At 40.9% G+C, this 18656-nt stretch overlaps 2 protein-coding genes across 2 annotated transcripts; both read left to right on the forward strand.

Moving 5' to 3' along the window:
* The first annotated feature begins 788 nt into the window (after positions 1–788).
* LOC146377724 (26S proteasome non-ATPase regulatory subunit 4-like) lies at positions 789–5961 on the forward strand. The gene is made up of 10 exons (XM_084943131.1): positions 789–922; positions 1801–1941; positions 2026–2140; positions 3345–3431; positions 3963–4031; positions 4145–4360; positions 4584–4692; positions 4798–4935; positions 5365–5420; positions 5514–5961. Exons 1-10 carry the CDS (start codon positions 897–899, stop codon positions 5682–5684), a joined length of 1128 nt encoding a protein of 375 aa, XP_084799257.1. The 5' UTR covers positions 789–896; the 3' UTR covers positions 5685–5961.
* An 815-nt stretch (positions 5962–6776) lies between these two features.
* On the forward strand, positions 6777–18656 carry znf687a (zinc finger protein 687a). The gene is made up of 11 exons (XM_084943122.1): positions 6777–7010; positions 9213–11167; positions 12454–12709; positions 12807–12970; positions 13082–13266; positions 13363–13539; positions 13626–13788; positions 13891–14115; positions 14879–14991; positions 16106–16208; positions 16288–18656. The coding sequence occupies exons 2-11, from the start codon at positions 9218–9220 to the stop codon at positions 16918–16920; spliced, it is 3969 nt and encodes a 1322-aa protein (XP_084799248.1). The 5' UTR covers positions 6777–7010; positions 9213–9217; the 3' UTR covers positions 16921–18656.

Genomic DNA, 18656 nt, shown 5'->3' on the forward strand with positions numbered 1-18656 from the left:
TCCCTTAGAGATCTGCACAAGTGGAAGATGAAATAAGTCACAAGTGTGTGTGTGTAGCATGTTGCAGACATTAAGAGTACAGTTATTTTCACCTAAAGGTTGAACCGTTTAGTATCAGTGAAGATAGTGAGTTCTTTTGATAACATTTCATGGTCATTCAGTCACTGTCAGGTGAATAATGTCAAGGTTTCGAGCTTCTAAGTTTTTCACAGAGAAATGCATATCTCATACCTTGCATCCCATTTGTGAAATCTTCTGCCTCTGGATGATTTGGCCCCCACTTTAGGATGTTTAACCCACTTTTATTTGCAAGGCCAACATCAGTTGACCTGCTTTCTTTCCACTGGACTGTGGACGGTTTCTTTTTCTTTTTTTAAACTGGAAATATGAACTAATGGGGGCTTTGATGTGTGAGTGTGTGTGTGTGTGTGTGTGTGTGTGTGTGTGAGATTTTTTTCCTATTACATATTAAGTGCAATTAAGAAAACCACAGCAAGCTGTTGCAGCATGTACAATGAAATATGAACAATGTAAAGCCATTATTTCTTCTTACATATTTTCTAAATTATATGCAATGTAAAGATTTTAATTATTTCGGTATAATTTAACCTGTTTTCCTTTAGTTTATAACAGCTTATAACAGTCAGGCATTCCAGCTCACTGTACTAGCAATTGAAATTGAAATTTTGAGATAATAGCTTAAAATTTCTTTCTGACTGGCAATTTTATGTATTTATTTTTCAGAATCGAAAACAAGCTCCTATACGCTATGGAATCCGTAGATTTTACACAGCAAGAAATATAAAATTTAAAGATTTGGCTTTATCGGAGAAATTTCGACTTAACTTCATTACCCACAAAGCATCACGATGACGTAGTAAACGGCAGACGCCAAGATGGTGCTTGAAAGCACTATGGTCTGGTAAGGAATTTGAATTATGTTGAAAATTAACACTTTTGAGTGCTAGCTTTGTTTAAATGAACCCGTGACATGAAAAGCTGAGTGTGTTTCATTTTGGCGCTGTTTATATAAATTATTTTGGACGTGTTTTTCTCGCTTTGTTTAGGAATTAATGAACTCCGTCTATTCCCTGAGTCACTGCACAACCTAACGTTAGCCAGCAGCTCAAAGCAATCATCGTTAGCTGAACAGCAGCTCTTTAATCAGGACCTGGTCATGCTACTGCTTGTATATTTGTAGTTTAATTCATATCGTTTCTACCCAACTTGAATTTAATCTAGCTGCAATTTTTAGGTTGCTTCTGGCGGTAGATTAAAAGCAGTTTGATACGTTAGCATTAGCCCGCTAACAAATCAAAAGGCTACTGTCAATATGAAAACATACATTTCACCAACGCAGTAAACAAAGATGAATGCTATCGCTTGCCTTAAATTAGACCTTTAACTATCATTTAACGTAACATAACTCATCCTTTGAGACAATAAAAGGCTTTCAAACATTGTTATTAAAACATTGTATTTATTTCTATTGAAGTCGGTAAAATCCTATTTTTACAAAGCCCAAATTGTAAACATTTATATAGTAGCTGCTATGTCCAAGAAGCTGCCTAAAAATTTTGTTTTTATTTTTTTAAGGCATTTATTTTTAAAGAATTTGAGTGGTTTAGATTCGTTTATTTGCATAATCAACCTTTAAATGCCAATTTTGAGCAGGAAAAATTCTGATAATATTGTTTTTGGCCTCTTTTCACAAGCAATATTTATGTTATTTGACTTATATCATTCATTTACATTGAACAAGTGCTTTTATTTTAAATAATCTACTTTGAATTTCCTTAGTGTGGACAACAGTGAGTACATGCGAAATGGAGACTTTCTACCCACTCGGCTGCAGGCTCAGCAGGATGCTGTTAACATCGTATGTCACTCAAAGACTCGAAGCAACCCTGAAAACAACGTGGGCCTCATCTCCATGGCAAAGTAAGCAGCAATCCACTTCAGTATACTGAGGTTTAAGATGGGATAAAACCTATGATAACACAAGTGTTGTGATTCGCTCTGCAGCAACTGTGAGGTGCTGACCACGCTGACTCCGGATACGGGGAGGATACTGTCAAAGCTGCATGCTGTGCAGCCATGTGGAAACATTAGCTTCTGCACCGGTATCAGGGTGGCTCATGTGAGTTTGATTTTTATCATACAACAACTGCTATCTTGGTCTTATTGCTGGACACACAATAGACAAGTAGAAATGCTTGAATGCAGTGAAGTTTTAAGACATGTGGATGGATCATTAGTCCAGAGTTTGATTAAAAACTCTGGACTAATGGTGTTGTTGTTGCTCTCTGCAGCTTTAGTGAGGTCCTTTTAAATTAATGGATACAGTAGCAAATTTTGTTGTCTAAGCGAGGAGCTGCTGGGTTTGCAGAATTGCAGAATATTTTGAAGTAAAGGTTCTTAAGCCCAGTTAGTGTAGTAAATATTAGACAAAACAGAGCCTAGTGTTTCAAAAAAAGGAGGAGGATGTGGCCATTGCAGAAGACGTTGTGGGTTCGACGGTGCACGAAAGGCTAAGTTGTACTCTGTTATTTAATTTGTACGAGCAAGAAAGCAATCAGGAAGAACGGACGTAAGGAGTGAGCTCAACTGCAGTACAAGAGCTTGAGTTGGAAAGGCTAAAAGTAACAAGAAGATTGTGAGAGGAGCAAAACAAACAAACTGGGGATTTGTGTTAATCTACGTCGTAGCTACGTCATAATGACAAACCCTCCTGAAACCCTGATGTGCAGCTCCCTAGAAATTCCAGCCCACACACAATTATTGTGATTAGTCTGTTCAGCATTCTCGATTCCTCCTGTGCATTTATGGCTGCTTTTGGTCACAGTCTTTGAACTTATTAGTGAGAGAATAACGATAATCGTCTCAATATAAGGAATAATAATCATAGCATCAGTGTAAGTATCAGCAAAAACGTGGGCCACTTATTTAGGTTATGCCACAAACCTCACCTGACTCAGTGCTGAAGTCTGAATCCAGCATAAGTGTTACAGACTTGTGAAAAAGGGCAGCTTTCCACAGGTTTCCTTGAAATTCCATTTGATACTTTCAGTGTAGTTTGCAACTTGAAATTGTTCCCTAAATTTAACGAAAGCAATTTGGATATTTCAAAAGGTTTTTTTGTGTGTTTGGTTGTTTTTTTTAAACACTTGGCTGTATCGCTAAAAGTTCATGCAGTTGTTATCAGTGGTAGTGATTGTATTGATGTTGGTAAATGCTATTCTGCCATTTCTGTTTTTATGTTCACACACAGAAAATCACACAGATGCATTTTATTTTTTATGTGTTCGTTTCTCTTTTTTAATGTTCTGTCTTTCTGTCTGTAGTTGGCGCTGAAGCACAGACAGGGCAAAAACCACAAGATGCGTATAATTGCGTTTGTTGGCAGCCCAGTGTGTGACAACGAAAAAGAAGTAAGCCAAACTCTTGTTATTAGTTATTATTATCTTATTAGGGTTCATGTATTGCTCAAAAAGTGTTGCTTTCCCCCACCTTGGTTAAGATAACCAGTGAGAAGACTTGCAGCTGTTTCAGACTAGCATCTGGAAAGCAATCAGTTTATGTTACGCTGAGTTTACTCTGAAATCACTAGTTGGACGGCAGTATCGTATCTTAAGGTTACGAACGACGTGACAAACTTGACATCAAACATTACTATCTCACAGCATGCAGGCCACAATCTCAACGTTACAGCATCGGTTGAATTGTTTACAAAGGAAATGTACCTCACAGAGCGATTCTGTTGCTTTAAAGAACATAAAGTCTTCAAATCTTGGCCTGGGAGCTGAAGCTGCTTCAACAGCTTCTTTAGTGTTGCTGTTTCCTTAAACAGACACCAGTTTGTTAGCTAAGTGGTCTCTGATGTCAATGTTGAACTTATAAATGTATGACGCGCCTGATAAATTAGTGTTTGTTTTAACTCAAGTGTTTCTCTCTTTTTGTAGTTGATCAAAATGGCAAAGCGTTTGAAGAAAGAAAAGGTCAATGTTGATGTCATTAACTTTGGAGAGGAGGTATTTTATTTTTTTTTTTAACCTTCTGAGCTTATAACCCACTCAAACATTTTTTTAGTGTATATATTGTCGTCAGAACCACATGCACCCCTTAACTTCTGCTCTGCCCGCAGGCGATGAACACAGAGAAGCTGACAGCCTTCATCAACACGCTGAATGGCAAAGAGGGAGCAGGTTCCCATTTGGTCACAGTACCCCCGGGTCCCAGTCTTGCCGATGCCCTGCTGTCCTCACCCATTCTGGCAGGAGAGGGTGGTGCCATGTTGGGTCTGGGTGCCAGTGACTTTGAGTTTGGAGTAGATCCCAGTGCAGACCCTGAGCTGGCTTTGGTGAGTGAGCACAGGATATCATTTTTGTTTTTGTTTGTATAGTTTGTGCAGTTTAATATAGCCACAACTTTTTGTGACTACATTAAAAGTTCTTCAAATAATCTATTTTAGTCTTTCTTCATTATATTTTCTGCCTTTTCTTTGCTTTTTTCTGCACAGTTGTAAGACTCAACGTGTTTCATTAGGAAGTAATTTTTGTTTTGTCTCCTGCTCTTCTCACTAGGCTCTGCGTGTGTCCATGGAGGAGCAGAGACAGCGACAGGAGGATGAAGCTCGCAGAGCCGCTGTTGCATCAGCTGCTGAAGCTGGCATTTCCTCCCCAGCTGCAGATGGTGAGAAAACATTGCATTCATAGATGCCCATTGCTGCCCGTTTTCCCTCAGAGACGAGTGATCTGAGTGTATACATGCAACATATTCTTTTTTTGTCTGCTTCAGAGTCTGAGGATGCCTTGCTGAAGATGTCTGTTCCACATACAGACTCAGCCACACCTGCCCTACCAGACTTTAGCCGTATGACAGAGGATGAGCAGATCGCCTATGCTCTGCAGATGTCCATGCAGGGAGCAGGAGCAGGTTTACCTACATTTTTTTTCTTCTTCTTTTACTACAGCCAGTCAGCAAATTATTATAGAGGGTTCATAACTTATAAGTGCTCTGTATATGTTACGTGCATAATTTGTATTAACTTGTATCTAGAGTTCACCTGTAAATTTGGGGTGAAAAAATGACTACAGCGCTGGATTACTGTACCAAAATACCAAAATACCAGATTTGGCTTGTAGGTTATCAAGTCCCCAAAGACTTTTAGTTAGATATTTATGAAGGTAGTGTTAATGTACAACTTGGGTATAACTTGAGCTAACTGGGGGAAAAAAATTCAAATTTTAGACCTTTTTAAAAAATTGTTTTTTCCTATTAAAAATTTCAGGTTAAAACAACTACAATTACTTTCAGTCCCCTTTTTGTTATGCACAGACATCACTGCTTTCATTTGTTCTGCAGAGTTTGGTGCTGAGGACATGGATACAGGTGCTGACATCGACTCCAGTGAAGCTAAGGTGAATATAAGCAACTGTGGTTTGAAATCAAAGTTTTCATCACACTAAAAACAAAAACCTTATATATTTATTTATTTAAAAACCTCTGCTCAGGATGAAGAGGATTATGATGTTATGCAGGATCCGGAGTTCCTCCAGAGTGTTTTAGAAAACCTTCCTGGGGTCGACCCCAACAACGAGGCCATTCGTAATGCCATGGGCTCTCTAGCTTCCCAAACGGGCTCTAAACCCGACGCCAAGAAGGACGAGGAGAAAAAGAAATGAGCATAATGCACAGTGTTATAAATAAAGGATGAGAATTGCTCTGTGTGTGTTATTCACCATAGCGTCATTATTCTCCTCAGAACAGGAAACAGTTTGTTCACCTTTTGTTTATATAGCTGTGTAAACTCTAAACATTTGCCTTTTTTATGTACTCTTCTGATGTTAACCCTTCTGTGTTCAGGACTTGTGTTATCTTGATTTTTTGTTTGTAATGTAACTAAGTTACATGGTTACATGGACAGATTTCCTCAATAAATTTCCAGAATTCAAAAGTTTATTTACAGTTTTTAATTTCCTTGCACAAACTAGAAATAAATGTTGGCCTGATACTTGCATACACTTCCATTTAAAAATATAATTGAAATACTTATTTATTTATTGTACAACTTATTAGTACAGGTTGGATTCCCTTTTTCAGGAAACATTCCTCAGAGATTTTGGTCCATATCAAAATGATCACACAATTGCTGCAGACTTGTCAGCTTCACATCCATGATCTCAATTTCGCATCGGTGCATTGCCCTGCTGGAAGCAGTCGTCAGAATGGAAATGTTGGGGTCATAAAGAAAATATCCAGCTCATCAGACCAGGCAACGTTTTTGAATCTGTTCTTCAATTTTAGTGAACCTGTATGAATTGAAGCCTCAGTTTTTTGCTCTTAGCGGACAGGAGTGGCGCCCAGTGTTGCTGCTGTTGCCCATCTGCTTTAAGCTTTGGCATGTTCTGTCTTTAGAGGTACTCTTCTACATATCTTAGTTCTAAGGATTGATCATTTCTGGTGTTGTTGCTTTCCTACAATCCCAAAGAAGTCTGGGCACTCTGACATCAACAAGACATTTTCACTCAGAACAGCGGCCCGCTGTGACCCCTATGATTGTGCGGTAAATCTTAGTAGGTCAGCAGTTTCTGAAATAACATGGTGGGGTCGAACTCCAGCGGGTCGTCTTGAACCTGTCTACGTGCCTACATGCATTTAGCCACTGCCATATGATTAGCTGATTCGATATTTACGATAACAATTACCTGAACAAGCACCTAATGGACTGATGATATTGTATGTTAAAATGCTGTGAATCACATCATAGTGTGTAAATAAGACGAAGTCGATAACCGAATTATTTTTTAGTTGTTTTCTTTTGTGGGAGATACGATAGTTTATAAATCGATTAAGTCACACATGTGCGCAGGTAAAGGTACGTGGAGATAACGGAGGGCACTTTCTGACGTCTGAGTTTTATTTGGTTCAGTAGCTCACCGTCGCATTTGATGACGCAAACACGTATGAGACCAAGTGCAAAGTGAGGAACCAACTTCGCTAACTTGCAGGTAACATAATTAAATTACAGTTCTCGTGTCCTCTTTAATGCTAGCATACTTAATACGCAGCGGATAAGATGGATTAGAGCCCGCATACCCGAGTGCTGCACTGCTCCAGTTATTTGGACTGCTTAAGGAGAGTTGGTGTGTTTTCATTAGGAAGGCCAGCTAGCAGGTAACTGCTAAAGTAGCTAGCTGTTAGCAGTAGCACACACTTGTTGCAAAAACGACTGTGAAGTTTGACTTGATGGTGTGAGAATTGTGCAGTAGTTTCCGTGTTTTTCTTTTTTAAATGTGCTGTTCTGCACCGGTAGAGTCTCTCCTCTTGGAGTTTTGCTTTGACTAACCCCTTTTCATGCCAACTGTTTTCGATTTTAGTCAGCGTAAACCTGCAAGCTGTTATGGACAAAAACAGAAGTTTGCGTGTTTAAAGCAAGTAGAAATAGTATCCCAAATCTTTAACCTAAAGTTTAACGCTGTTTTGGATTTAATTGCTTTATACTTTTGAGAGTCTGAAGTGAATACGTACAGTCAAACCATGCATTCATATAAATGTGTAATTTGGACATGGTGATATTGAGATATGTGAAGTACAGGTAAGTGTTTATACGCGTTTTATTGTCTAGAAGAGCAAATAATTCATTCATTAAAAATTGCAATCAAACTTTGGTCAATACTTTAAGCGCATACACTTCGACCACTTCATTAGGTACATCCGTTCTACTGCTCTTTTATGCAAATAGCCATCTAGCTTCTCACGTGACAGCACTCAGCACATAGAGGCACGCGGGCATGTTCAGTACGACCTGCTGAAATTCAAACTGAGCATCAGAATGAATTGATTTAATAAGTGACCTAGCATGTAGCGTGGTTGATGGTGTTAGACAGCATGTTCTGAGTATTTTAGATGATCTGATTTGCTAGGATTTTTCCACGCCACCATCTCTAGGGTTTAGAGAATGTTCCAGAAAAGAGAACATAATCAGTGAGCAGCAGTTTTCTGTGTGAAAATGTCTTGTTGATGTCAGAGGAGAATGGCCAGACTGCTTTGAGCTGATAGGTAGGACACAGTAACCAAAAATAACTGGTTAATACAACGAAGGTATGCAGAAGAGCATCTCTGAGTGCACAACAAACTGAACCTTGAAGCAGGTAGGCTACAGCAGCAGAAGACCACTCTGAGTGCTACTCTGTCGGCTAAGAACAGGAAACTGAGGCTAAAATCGAGCACCAAAAATGGACAACACATTAGAAAAATGCTGTCTGCCTCGATATTTAGTTGGTTAGGTCAGAATTTGAGCTAAACAACATGAAAGCATGGATCCATCCTGTCCTGTATCAGTAATTCAAGCTACTGGTAGTGGTTTAACGTTATGGGGGATATTTTCTTTATGCCCATCTGTTGATGGCTGCCTCCAGTAGGACAACCACTCAGATAATCTCAAACTGGTTATTGAGCAGGATGGGGAGTTCACTGTGGCTGTGGAGGTCACTTGAGCAATCTCAATCTAATAAAGCAACTTTGGGATGTGGTGGAACAGGAGATTCACATCATGGATGTGCAGCAGATTTCTTTTATTTTCTTTTATTTTATTTTTTTACTTTACTGGGGGTAACTGGTGAAACAAATATCACATATGGGATTATTCTGGTGGCAGTGCATTTGGTGGCTGAGATTTAAAAACAATAAAAATTCCAGAGAGTATTACACATAATCTGTAGCTTTTACATGGACATTATACAACCAACAGAAAGACCTTAGAGGCATCGAAGCACTGCCAACAACCAATTTCCTGTTTTTCTCCTTTTTTGGTAAAGAATTCTGCTTAATTGTTCAAAAAGGGTACAAAAAACAAAGAAACCTTCAGTATTAAAAAAAACAAGCTGTATTAGTTTTTTCAGCTGAATGCTACGTTTAAATGCTTTGAACTTTCATTTTACCAGCATTATAGTTACAGTTTAATGTGGGTTAGGGTTATATGTGTAATCTAACAAACACTAAGGGATTCTCTTCTGATTAGTAAATAAAGAACATGTAGTTTATTGGAATTTTATAAGGAGCAGCTTTATCAGTGTATATTAATATTGTATATTAATATATATTCATCTTCATAAATGTGTAACCTTTGTAGTTTATCTGTGTCAGCTTGTCCTGACTAAATTAATCAGTTGTTCCAACTCATTTGTTGCTTTAATTGGTTTTGCTTGCAGTGGCAATGGGGGATATGAAGACCCCAGACTTTGATGATTTGCTGGCAGCGTTTGACATTCCTGACATTGACGCCAAAGAGGCCATTCAGTCCAGTCCAGACGAGGAACGGGATGAGGCCCGGACTAACGTGCATGGGAGAGAGAGTGGATCTCCTTCAAGGTTTGCCGACCCTCCTGCCCCTCAAAGTGAGCCTCCCGTGGTCAGTGTTATTGTTAAGAACACAGTGCGGTCAGAGTCTTTTGAAGAGGAAGAGAAGTCTGCCAGGGATAAAACAGACAATCCTTCAAGCAGTGCCTTAGCCTCTCCTGTGCACGTTAAGTTGGATGACATCACTTCACAGCTTTGTCCCAGACTCCCCTCCGAGTCTGCTGTGGAGGGCGAGACGACTAATGGCTTTGAGGAATCTCCCTCCAGCCGGCAGGGACAGTCTAGCACAGAAGCATGGCACCAGGCTTCACCTCTGAGGTCCACACTGAGTGAAAGTGACAGTGAAACCGATAAAAGGCCTGAGCCTGGATCTTCCCAGCATGCGGTTGATGTTATGAACAGTTTAAGGCCCCTTCTCCACCTCAAGTCGCCAACCACTGGTGTTCCCACCCCATTATCTCCTCCTTCCCCAGCCTCTGTCAGTGATCACCTTTCTCCTCACTCCCCTCAGCAGGATGAAACCTGTCTCAGAGATAATACACTATCATCACCGTCACTACAAAATGACAGCATGGAAACCGGAATCAAGCATGTTATGCACTCAGATGAAGATGACTCAGAACCAGAGCTGGTGATCCAGGAGAGCCCAGAATCTGTAATGGCCCCACCTCCTAAGTTTAAATACAGAGCAAAATTACCACCTACTTTTCTTGGGTCTCCTGAAACGAGACCTTCTGATCCTCCTAAGCTCACTTTTTCCAGAAAACCAAAACTCCAACAGGAGGAGGATGGGCTGCCTACCACACCAAGCTCTCCACCCTCACCTCAAAGTTCCCAGGACCGCATCCCAGATGTTAGCACCAGCTCTGCATCAGTCCAAGAGGAAAAATACCCAGAACATGTGATTGATGAGAGGGAGTCGCCTGAGAGCCCACCACCCAGTGAGACAGGGTTTTTACTCCAAAATAGAAGCAGCAGCCCTGATCCCGGCTCAACAGCAGCTCTAACTGCAAACCATGACGAATTCCACCATCAGGAGGAGCACATGGAGAGTGAGGACTGTCAGCAAGACAAGCCGGGTAACAGTGAAGGAATGGGTGAAAAGGTGGATGGAGATGGGGAAAATTTAGACACGGAGAAGTGTGATGCTGACACTGAGGATGCTGCAAGCGCCACAGAGACGGTTTCACCTCCACTGCGACCACTCAAAGTTAAAATCAAAATGCCCACAGGCAGCATCACAAGGACTGTCACTGGTGTGGCGCCTAAAAGAAGCGGAAGAGCCACCAGTAAGGGTGTGACTGCTCCAAAACCATCACCACAGCGTCATAACACAAGAGCCAAAAGGGAGTTACCGCAAGAAAGTCAGCTGACTGCAGTGGAGATGCTGCAGGATGCCTGCGCTGCCACACTAGAAGGTGTGAGTACAGTTAGAGAGAAAACCCCTGCTGACGCCAGGCCTAAAGTTTCCCCCACAGCAGTGAACATCACAAAAACTGCAGCTCTGCCCTCTATTACTACCTCCTCCTCCAGAGTCAGTGCGAGTACAGGCAACCTGCGCACCCTGGGCCAAAAAACTCTCAACAGTGGGGTGACACTACCTGCTTCTTTACCTCTGCTGCCCCCTCAAAGCAGCAGCAGGCCAGCATCTATAGTCAACAGCACTGGGGCCATCATATCAAAGAGCCAGACCAACTTAGTGGAAGCCTTCAACAAAATCCTGAATAACAAGAACCTGCTGCCCAGTTATAAACCAAATCTGAGCGCCCCTCTTCCTGCAGAGTGGGGCATTTCTCTACCTGCGCAGGTAAGCTCTCTTAGAAATTAAAGAATTAGTTGGTCAGCAGCTAAATGAAGCATTTGATATTTTTGTAAATCATTTGAGGTCAATAAGCTAAGCCTAAAAGCGGAACTCAGTTCTGCACAGTATTAATTTGATCTCTTTTATAAACAGCTACTGGTAAGAGTAGATGTTACAATTAAGCAATGAAAGTGTCAAAAAAGTGGAAATTCAACATTCAACAAACAACTGAAGGTTTTTGAAATTTTGCAAAAACATGAACATTTTATTCACAAAGTAGTAATGCTGTTTGCTTGTAGTTGAATCACTACATCTGCAGTTTTTCAGCTTCTTTTTCTTGTTCAAGCCCAAAACAGATTAGATTTTTCTCATTGAAGTGCATTAAAGTCAGATTAAATGTCTGAGGTGGAAATGCAAACAACAACAGAGAGGTGATTGTCATTGATAGAGGATCTGGAGTTAAATGTCGTCACTGACTGTTCACATATGAGAGTAGATCTTCTGAGGATGTGGAAAGTTCTTCTCTGTGAGGGAAGACTAAAAATCCAGCAGGGACATTGACCTAGAGTGCTCTGCCAGCAGTTAATCAGAAGTGTAGCAAACTCTTATTCAGTGGTTTACCCTGAAGAAGTTACCAACTTTAGTTACTAATCAGCAACATGGTTAATTTTTGTCACTCACTTACACAACACCACCTGGTGTATAACATGGTGAGAAAATACCAGTTTCACTTCTTTACAGTTTTGTCAGAATTCAAAAAGCTGGTCTTGAATGTTCCCTAGATGTGTAAAACGTGATGCTTGTGACGTCTGGTTTCAATACAAAAACAAGGCAGCTAAATGCTAAAGTTCAGGCTTGAAAACAAGACTTCACAAAACAACGGGTGACATCACAGTGACTATATCCATCATTTATATACAGTCTATAGCGCTAAGCAATTAGATTAAATTAAGAAAATCATGATTGTTTCACCGTTCAATCACAGACTGCTAATCAAGGGTTGAAAGTAGTTCTTTTAGTCATGTTATGTAAAGAGGCACGTTATCAGGTTAACACGGCTGAAAATGAAGATAAGCTTGATTAAAGCAGGAATCCTGACATTAGGAGCGTGTTTATATAAAAGAAAGAAAAAAAGGACAGAAAATGTGGGCAGTATATCTCGCAATGGGTTATTTTTCATGCTCTGACATGTAATGCAAAGTGAGTATTTTTTCATTAGAACAAAGCTGTAGCATTGTTTAATATTATAGCTCTATGTCAGTTTGAGAAAGAGGATGTTTGATCCCCTGCAGGGTTACCGGTGTCTGGAGTGCGGTGACGCCTTTGCCCTGGAGCAGAGTTTAGCACAGCACTACGACCGGCGCTCGCTCAGAATCGAGGTGACCTGCAATCACTGCGCCAAACGGCTGGCCTTCTTCAACAAGTGCAGCTTGCTGTTACACGCCAGAGAGCACAAGGACAGAGGCCTGATCATGCAGTGTTCACACTTGGTCATGAAACCAGTGCCTGTGGATCAGATGATCAGCCAGCAGGAACCAACAGCAGCTGGTATGGGAATGTTTTTCTTTTTTGTCTCCACTCCACTGTTTTGATTTTTGGATGTGCTTTAACTGCCTCTTCCATCCTTTCAACACCATGCTTTTAGGCCAGACCAACCCAAAGGCAGCACCCCAGGCACATCAAGCAGTAGCTAAGAAAGCAGAAGCAGTGCAGTACACAGGTAACAAATGTCCTGAGTGTCAGGCTCAGTTCTGCAGCAAAGAAGAGGTAGCCGAACATTTCCAGGAAATCAAGCCAGCACAGAGCACCGTAAGTCTCCATCGTGTATGGAAGACGGTCAAGTAATTGAATTTAAATTTCTCTGACTTGCTAAATGGACTCAAACTTAATTCTTTCCTTTTTGGCTTCTCCTGTTTCCAGTCGTGCTCCGAGTGCTCGCCTCCCATGCTGCTACCCAACAGCTGCAGTGCAGCAGCTCATCAGCGCATCCATCAAGGCTCCTCTCCACATGTGTGTCCAGAGTGTGGGGGCACAGCCAAGCAGGCACAGTTCAGAACACATGTGGACGAGACCTGCTTGCACTTTTCCCGCCGTATTGGCTACAGGTGTGACGTCTCCCCATGTGATTGGTTTATTAAACCACTGCTACACCAGTCATGATTCCACTCTGCTGATTTTTTTTTAACTTTTCTCTTCTCCAGATGTTCTAGCTGCCTGGTGGTGTTTGGAGGTCTGAACTCGGTGAAGTCTCACATCCAGCAGGCTCACTGCGACATGTTCCATAAGTGTCCCAGCTGCCCCATGGCTTTCAAATCTGCCCCCAGCATTCAGAACCACATCACTGCCCAGCATCCGGGGCTCCCTGAAGGACAGCCAATGTATGTGCAGCACACAGTCTGAGTGTTCACGCTCGGATTTATTGCATCACTTTCTGTTTCTTTACCCCGAATTTCTTCCTTCACAGGCTGATCTATAAGTGTGTCATGTGTGACACAGTGTTTACCCACAAACCCCTGTTGCATGCCCACTTTGACACTCATTTAACCAATCAAAAGGTCCACGTGTTTAAATGTCCCGCGTGCACCAAGCTGTTTTCTCAGAGGAACTCACTGCTGGACCATTTCAAGGTATAACTGTTATAGTTGAGGTAGTGCTAAAATCTCGTCCTCTACTTACTCATTTAAAAAAAAAATCTTTTTAAAATTAAACTTTATTCTTGTTTCCATCAGACCCACAAGACTCCCAAATCAAAAGGAGAGCTACCTTTGCTTCCAGGTGGTGCTTCTCTGAAATTAGAGAGCTCTGATGGAGATGAATGGATGCGTAAAGACAAAGAAGAGAAGGTGAAGCCAGAAAAGATGAAGACCCCTTCAGGGTGGAGGTGTTCATCTTGTAACACGCGCTACACGGACCGGGAGGACTATATTACCCATATGGGTGAACTGCACGGCAAGGTTTGGAAGCCTCAAAAATCACAGCACAGTGTGCTGATAAATGTGCAGATGAGTTCATTTTTAATCACATCTGAAATGGTTACAGATTCAACATCAGTTAAGCATTTATAAGTTGTTGTTAGCTTTGTGGTGCAGTGGTTACCGCTCTTGCCTCACAGCGGGAAGGTTGTGGCTTGAAAGCTGCTGGGGGACTGAGGGTGTGGGTGCTATGCTTTCCTCCAGCAGTCCAAAGATATGTATGTTAGGTTAATCTAAACTGGCCATAAGTGTGAACGTGAGAGTGTGTCTGAACCCCTAATTTGTTTATCCACACTCCTGGATACAAAGTACTGATTCATACATGAGCACATTATTTTGACAGTTTTTGGTTTTACATATGTACTTGATTGACATAATAAAACCTTTCAGCTTTTCATGTATTTTCAAACTGGGTTTTTGGAGACCTTGAACCTTTCTGTGTTGACTGTCACATCTATTTTATCTATAGCACATTTCAACAATAGAAGCTGACCCAGAGGTTTTTCACAGTTCATTTTTTTTGAAAGGAAGAAAAAAACATAATTAACACAGTTCAGTGGGATACATACTGAACCAGCGTTGACATTAATACGATCGATATTTGAATCGATCAGCACGCCTCTGTGCATGGCCATTACTCATTTATTTAAAACATTTCTGCATTCTCTCTGTTTCTGCACCCCTGGCTGTGAATCACTGGTTTAAAATGTCTGATTTAATCAAATCCTTTAATCTTTTTGTGTAGATTTTGAAGAAGTTTCCCTGCAACAAATGTGAGAGCTCCTTCACAACCACCTCCAGTCTGAGGCGTCACATCAGAGATAAGCACAAAGCCATGAACCGCAGCTTTCGCTGCCAGTGAGTAACTTCCCCACCCAACCTCTACTTACAGGGAATTTTTTCTTTTGTGTTAAATGTACATTATAGGTATGGAAAACCCTGCTGTTCAGTACCAGTGAATCCTATGCATTTCTGGTAATTTTTTGACCACAGCTTTTGAATTTATTAGTGAAAGAATAACAATCATCACCTCAGTATAAGGAATAATAATCACAACCTCAAAATAAGGACTCACAGATATCAGAAAATTTGTTTGCCATAGCCTTCCTATTTTGTTTGTACTTGTTCTGCATGTTAGACTGGGAACAACCAACAACTTTTACCCCACAATGTTTTCTTTTTTTTTTTTTTTTTTTTTTTTTTTTTTTTTTTTTTGAAGGATTAACTAGCATTTTATTGATTTCTATTGTGGTGCACATCAAACACACCCCCACTAGCTGGTAACAGTGTTGGTTATGTTGTAGGCTTTATAAAGATTCACCATAGCCATTACTCCCTAATGTGGGATTTATATACTTATATAATGTCCACTGTAGGTTCATCCTAACTGTAAACTCTACACTGCTTAATGTTTAATTTATGGTACCGCAGTTGTGTCCATTAGTGTACGTATTTGCAAAGGCAAGTGTGCTTCCCCGCAGACTCCCAAATTCCCAACTGCATCCTGCTTGATGTGAATAAGGCTGACTTGTTGAAGTAGGCTGCAATGGGGAAGGAAGCAGGTGAACAGCAGAGTTCACCAGGAATTGGATAAGCATGAACACAGACTCATTTCAAATAATGTTGCCATTGTACTTTTTCCAGATGTTGAATCTAAAGGTGGTATGTGTATGAAGCAATGTGAGACTTCACTGATTTCATGTGGTGACACAAAAATTGTTGAGCAGAAGGTTTAATTGTTCCACAATTATGAAAGCTTACAAGCCTGTAAGCTTTCATGTTTCTGGGCACCTCATATACTTTTGTCAGACCCTGGTCCCCAGTGCAAGGTTTGGGAAGCTCGTTGTAAACTCCTGAATACTAACTTTAAAAACTCTCAAATGTATGAAGTCATAACAGAGGACAGTTATGACTGTAATTTGGTGTGTGTGTGTGTGTGTGTGTGTGTGCGTGCGTGCGTGCGCGCGCGCAGGTTTTGCACTGAAGGTAAGAAAACCTTCAGCAGCAGAACAATGTTGGAGAGGCACCTTCAGCTGAGGCACAGCACAGAAACTGCAAGCCAGAAAACCACAATGGTAAGCCAGCGGTAATCCGATCACACAAGAAGTCAAACAGTAAGTATTTTTTACTAAAGTTTGTATCTCGATATCTCAGAGTGGTGAAGATGAAGCTGACAGTTCATCGGAACAGGACAGCAGTTTGGGGGCTCGCAAGAGACGGAGAGGAGCCGTGAAGGTGGAGCAGAATGAAGAGTCCACAGACAGAGTTAGTCCGGGGAAGAAGCTACGGTCCTCTTCCTCCTCAGCTCTCGCTCCGTCCTCTCTTCCCGAGTCTGGGTTTCGGTGTGCCGTCTGCGGCTTCACCTCAGAGGAGCAGGTGGCGTTCCTGGAGCACATCAGCCAGCACAGGCGCGGAGGCACGGACGACGGCGGCCTGCAGTGTCTCCAGTGTGGCGCCTGCTTTGCATCCACCTTCTCACTGTCACGCCATCGCTTCATCACCCACAAAGTGAGAGATGTGGTCAATGACAACCAACAAGCACCCAGTGTGCACCTGTCACCCTCAGTTGGAAATAGTAGGCACCACGAGGATAAGAGTTCTCTGAATGGCTCTGCACCAGCATCACCCTCCACTCAGCCCTCCACAGGAGAGGGGAAAGAGGAGGAGGGAGCACTGGCCTGTAAGGTGTGTGGTAAACACTTTGACAAGGTCACAGATCTGAATACACACTTCAGAACTCACGGTATGGCTTTTATCAATGCGAGGAACGCAGGAAAAACGATCTGAGATGGCAAACATGAAGAATATGTCATGATTAAGAGTACTCACAAGTGCCTTTCTGTTATCGAGTACCGGTTAAAGTGCGAGTTCTGCTCTGATTTTACCAAAGATTACCAATATAGTCTGAAAACGTGAAATGTTCAGATGCGATTCTCATTGTTCCAGATGAGCTTTTGTGACACTCAGGATCTAATGCTGTGCTTCTGTGTTTAGTTAATGTAATGAAATTAGAGTTTAGTCTGTTTCCCTCACAATCATGTGCCTGCAGAGGCCGGTGAACACTGTTCTAACCGTGCTGTGATAACGATGGCCGTTTAATGAATCTGCTTTTTTAAATTTCAATACTTTCCTCCTACTTTGGAGGTTTTTCTTCTTCTGTAAAATCTTTTTTTTTCTTTGTAATGCTTTTTTTTTTTTTTTTTTTTTTTAGCAAATTGTTGCAGTGATTTTGATGCGTTTCTTTGAATTTATTGCCAGTCATTTTTCAAAGCATGCTGTCTCTTTCAGTTCATTCCCAGCTTAAACTGCAGCCGCTGGCTTCTCTACATTTTAGTTTCAATTTACAGATACTTAAATTTCGCTTTTCTTGACTATTTTCACTGACTATTTCTGCACTGAGCTGAAATGGAAAAGTACACGTTTGTACTTTTAGAAGATTCCCCCTGAATTTTGCTTTGAGTCACACTGCTGAAAGCTTTTCATTAGCTTTCGCTTAACTTTGCAATATATGCTTGCATATAGTGGAATCATGGTGGTGTCATCACTGAATGAAAGCAGCAATAATTAAAGCCACCAATGCTTTACTGCATATGTGCAATAAAGCATTGGTGCTCTTACTTAATTTAAAATAATGTAAATTAAAGGCCACATATTACCGTTATTGATATTAACCTTGAAGTCTTTACACATTTAGATGCATATTGCACTGAAATAAATGCGGACCAAAAATTTCTGGAAATTTTTCTAAGAACTTTTGACTATGCTTTGGAAAATGTTAAGCAATAATCTGACTCGCAGACACACTATTTGTAGGGGTGCAACTTTCTGATGCATTGAAATCAACGTTTAATTCCTTATAAATTGAATGTATTTATATCAGATTGAGTAATTTATTCAGTGAGCAAGAGGTGGAAAGTGAAATTGTTATATTTTTTTTGGTATGCGGGCCATATGTTTACCTAAATCTTGCTTTATGGAATTACTGTAAATGGAAGATTGTTATATATGCATTTTGTCTAAAGTCCTTGGAACTGCTAAAAGATTAAAACTATTGTTCCCCATAACCAACTACACGTTCTCTCGTGGTTCTTTCACCTATAGGTGTCAACGTAGCTTCCTCATCAGTTCGGAGAAACTGCAAAATCAGACATGTTTAACACAAGTGTTCTAAAAAAAATCTGAAAGGAGGAATAAGTGCCAGTTTGATCGAGACACCTGATTATCCTGTTTAGAGGATGTTTATTCAGTACAGATGTAATGTAGATTTATTAATTTGGTAGCTCAACAAATGTTGCACCTCCTCAGGTTTTGTCACTACTGAAGAATACTCTCAATAAATTTAATCCTACCTTAATCAAATAGAGTTCACAGCTGAGCTTTGTAGGGTGGATTTATGAACTTTCATGTATTAAAACCATATATTTTCTGTCCTGATGTTTTGGTGTCTTCTGTTGACCTAATGGTTTCCTTTCACAGCCTTCCCATTTTGTTTGTACTTGCTCTGCATGTTAGACTGGGAACAA

Source organism: Perissodus microlepis, chromosome 11, assembly GCF_051167445.1.
Source record: "Perissodus microlepis isolate ML-2025 ecotype Zambia chromosome 11, ASM5116744v1, whole genome shotgun sequence".
In the NCBI taxonomy this organism is placed as follows: Eukaryota; Metazoa; Chordata; class Actinopteri; order Cichliformes; family Cichlidae; genus Perissodus; species Perissodus microlepis.

Excerpts from the sequence above, each read along its gene's own strand:
- znf687a (XM_084943122.1), top strand. The coding sequence starts at position 9,218 with ATGGGGGATATGAAGACCCCAGACTTTGATGATTTGCTGGCAGCGTTT. Across the intron at positions 12,971-13,081 it reads TCAAGCCAGCACAGAGCACC|TCGTGCTCCGAGTGCTCGCC; the intron begins GTAAGTCTCCAT and ends TCCTGTTTCCAG. Across the intron at positions 13,267-13,362 it reads TCCCGCCGTATTGGCTACAG|ATGTTCTAGCTGCCTGGTGG; the intron begins GTGTGACGTCTC and ends TCTCTTCTCCAG.
- LOC146377724 (XM_084943131.1), top strand. The coding sequence starts at position 897 with ATGGTGCTTGAAAGCACTATGGTCTG. Across the intron at positions 1,942-2,025 it reads GGCCTCATCTCCATGGCAAA|CAACTGTGAGGTGCTGACCA; the intron begins GTAAGCAGCAAT and ends TTCGCTCTGCAG. Across the intron at positions 4,936-5,364 it reads CATGCAGGGAGCAGGAGCAG|AGTTTGGTGCTGAGGACATG; the intron begins GTTTACCTACAT and ends TTTGTTCTGCAG.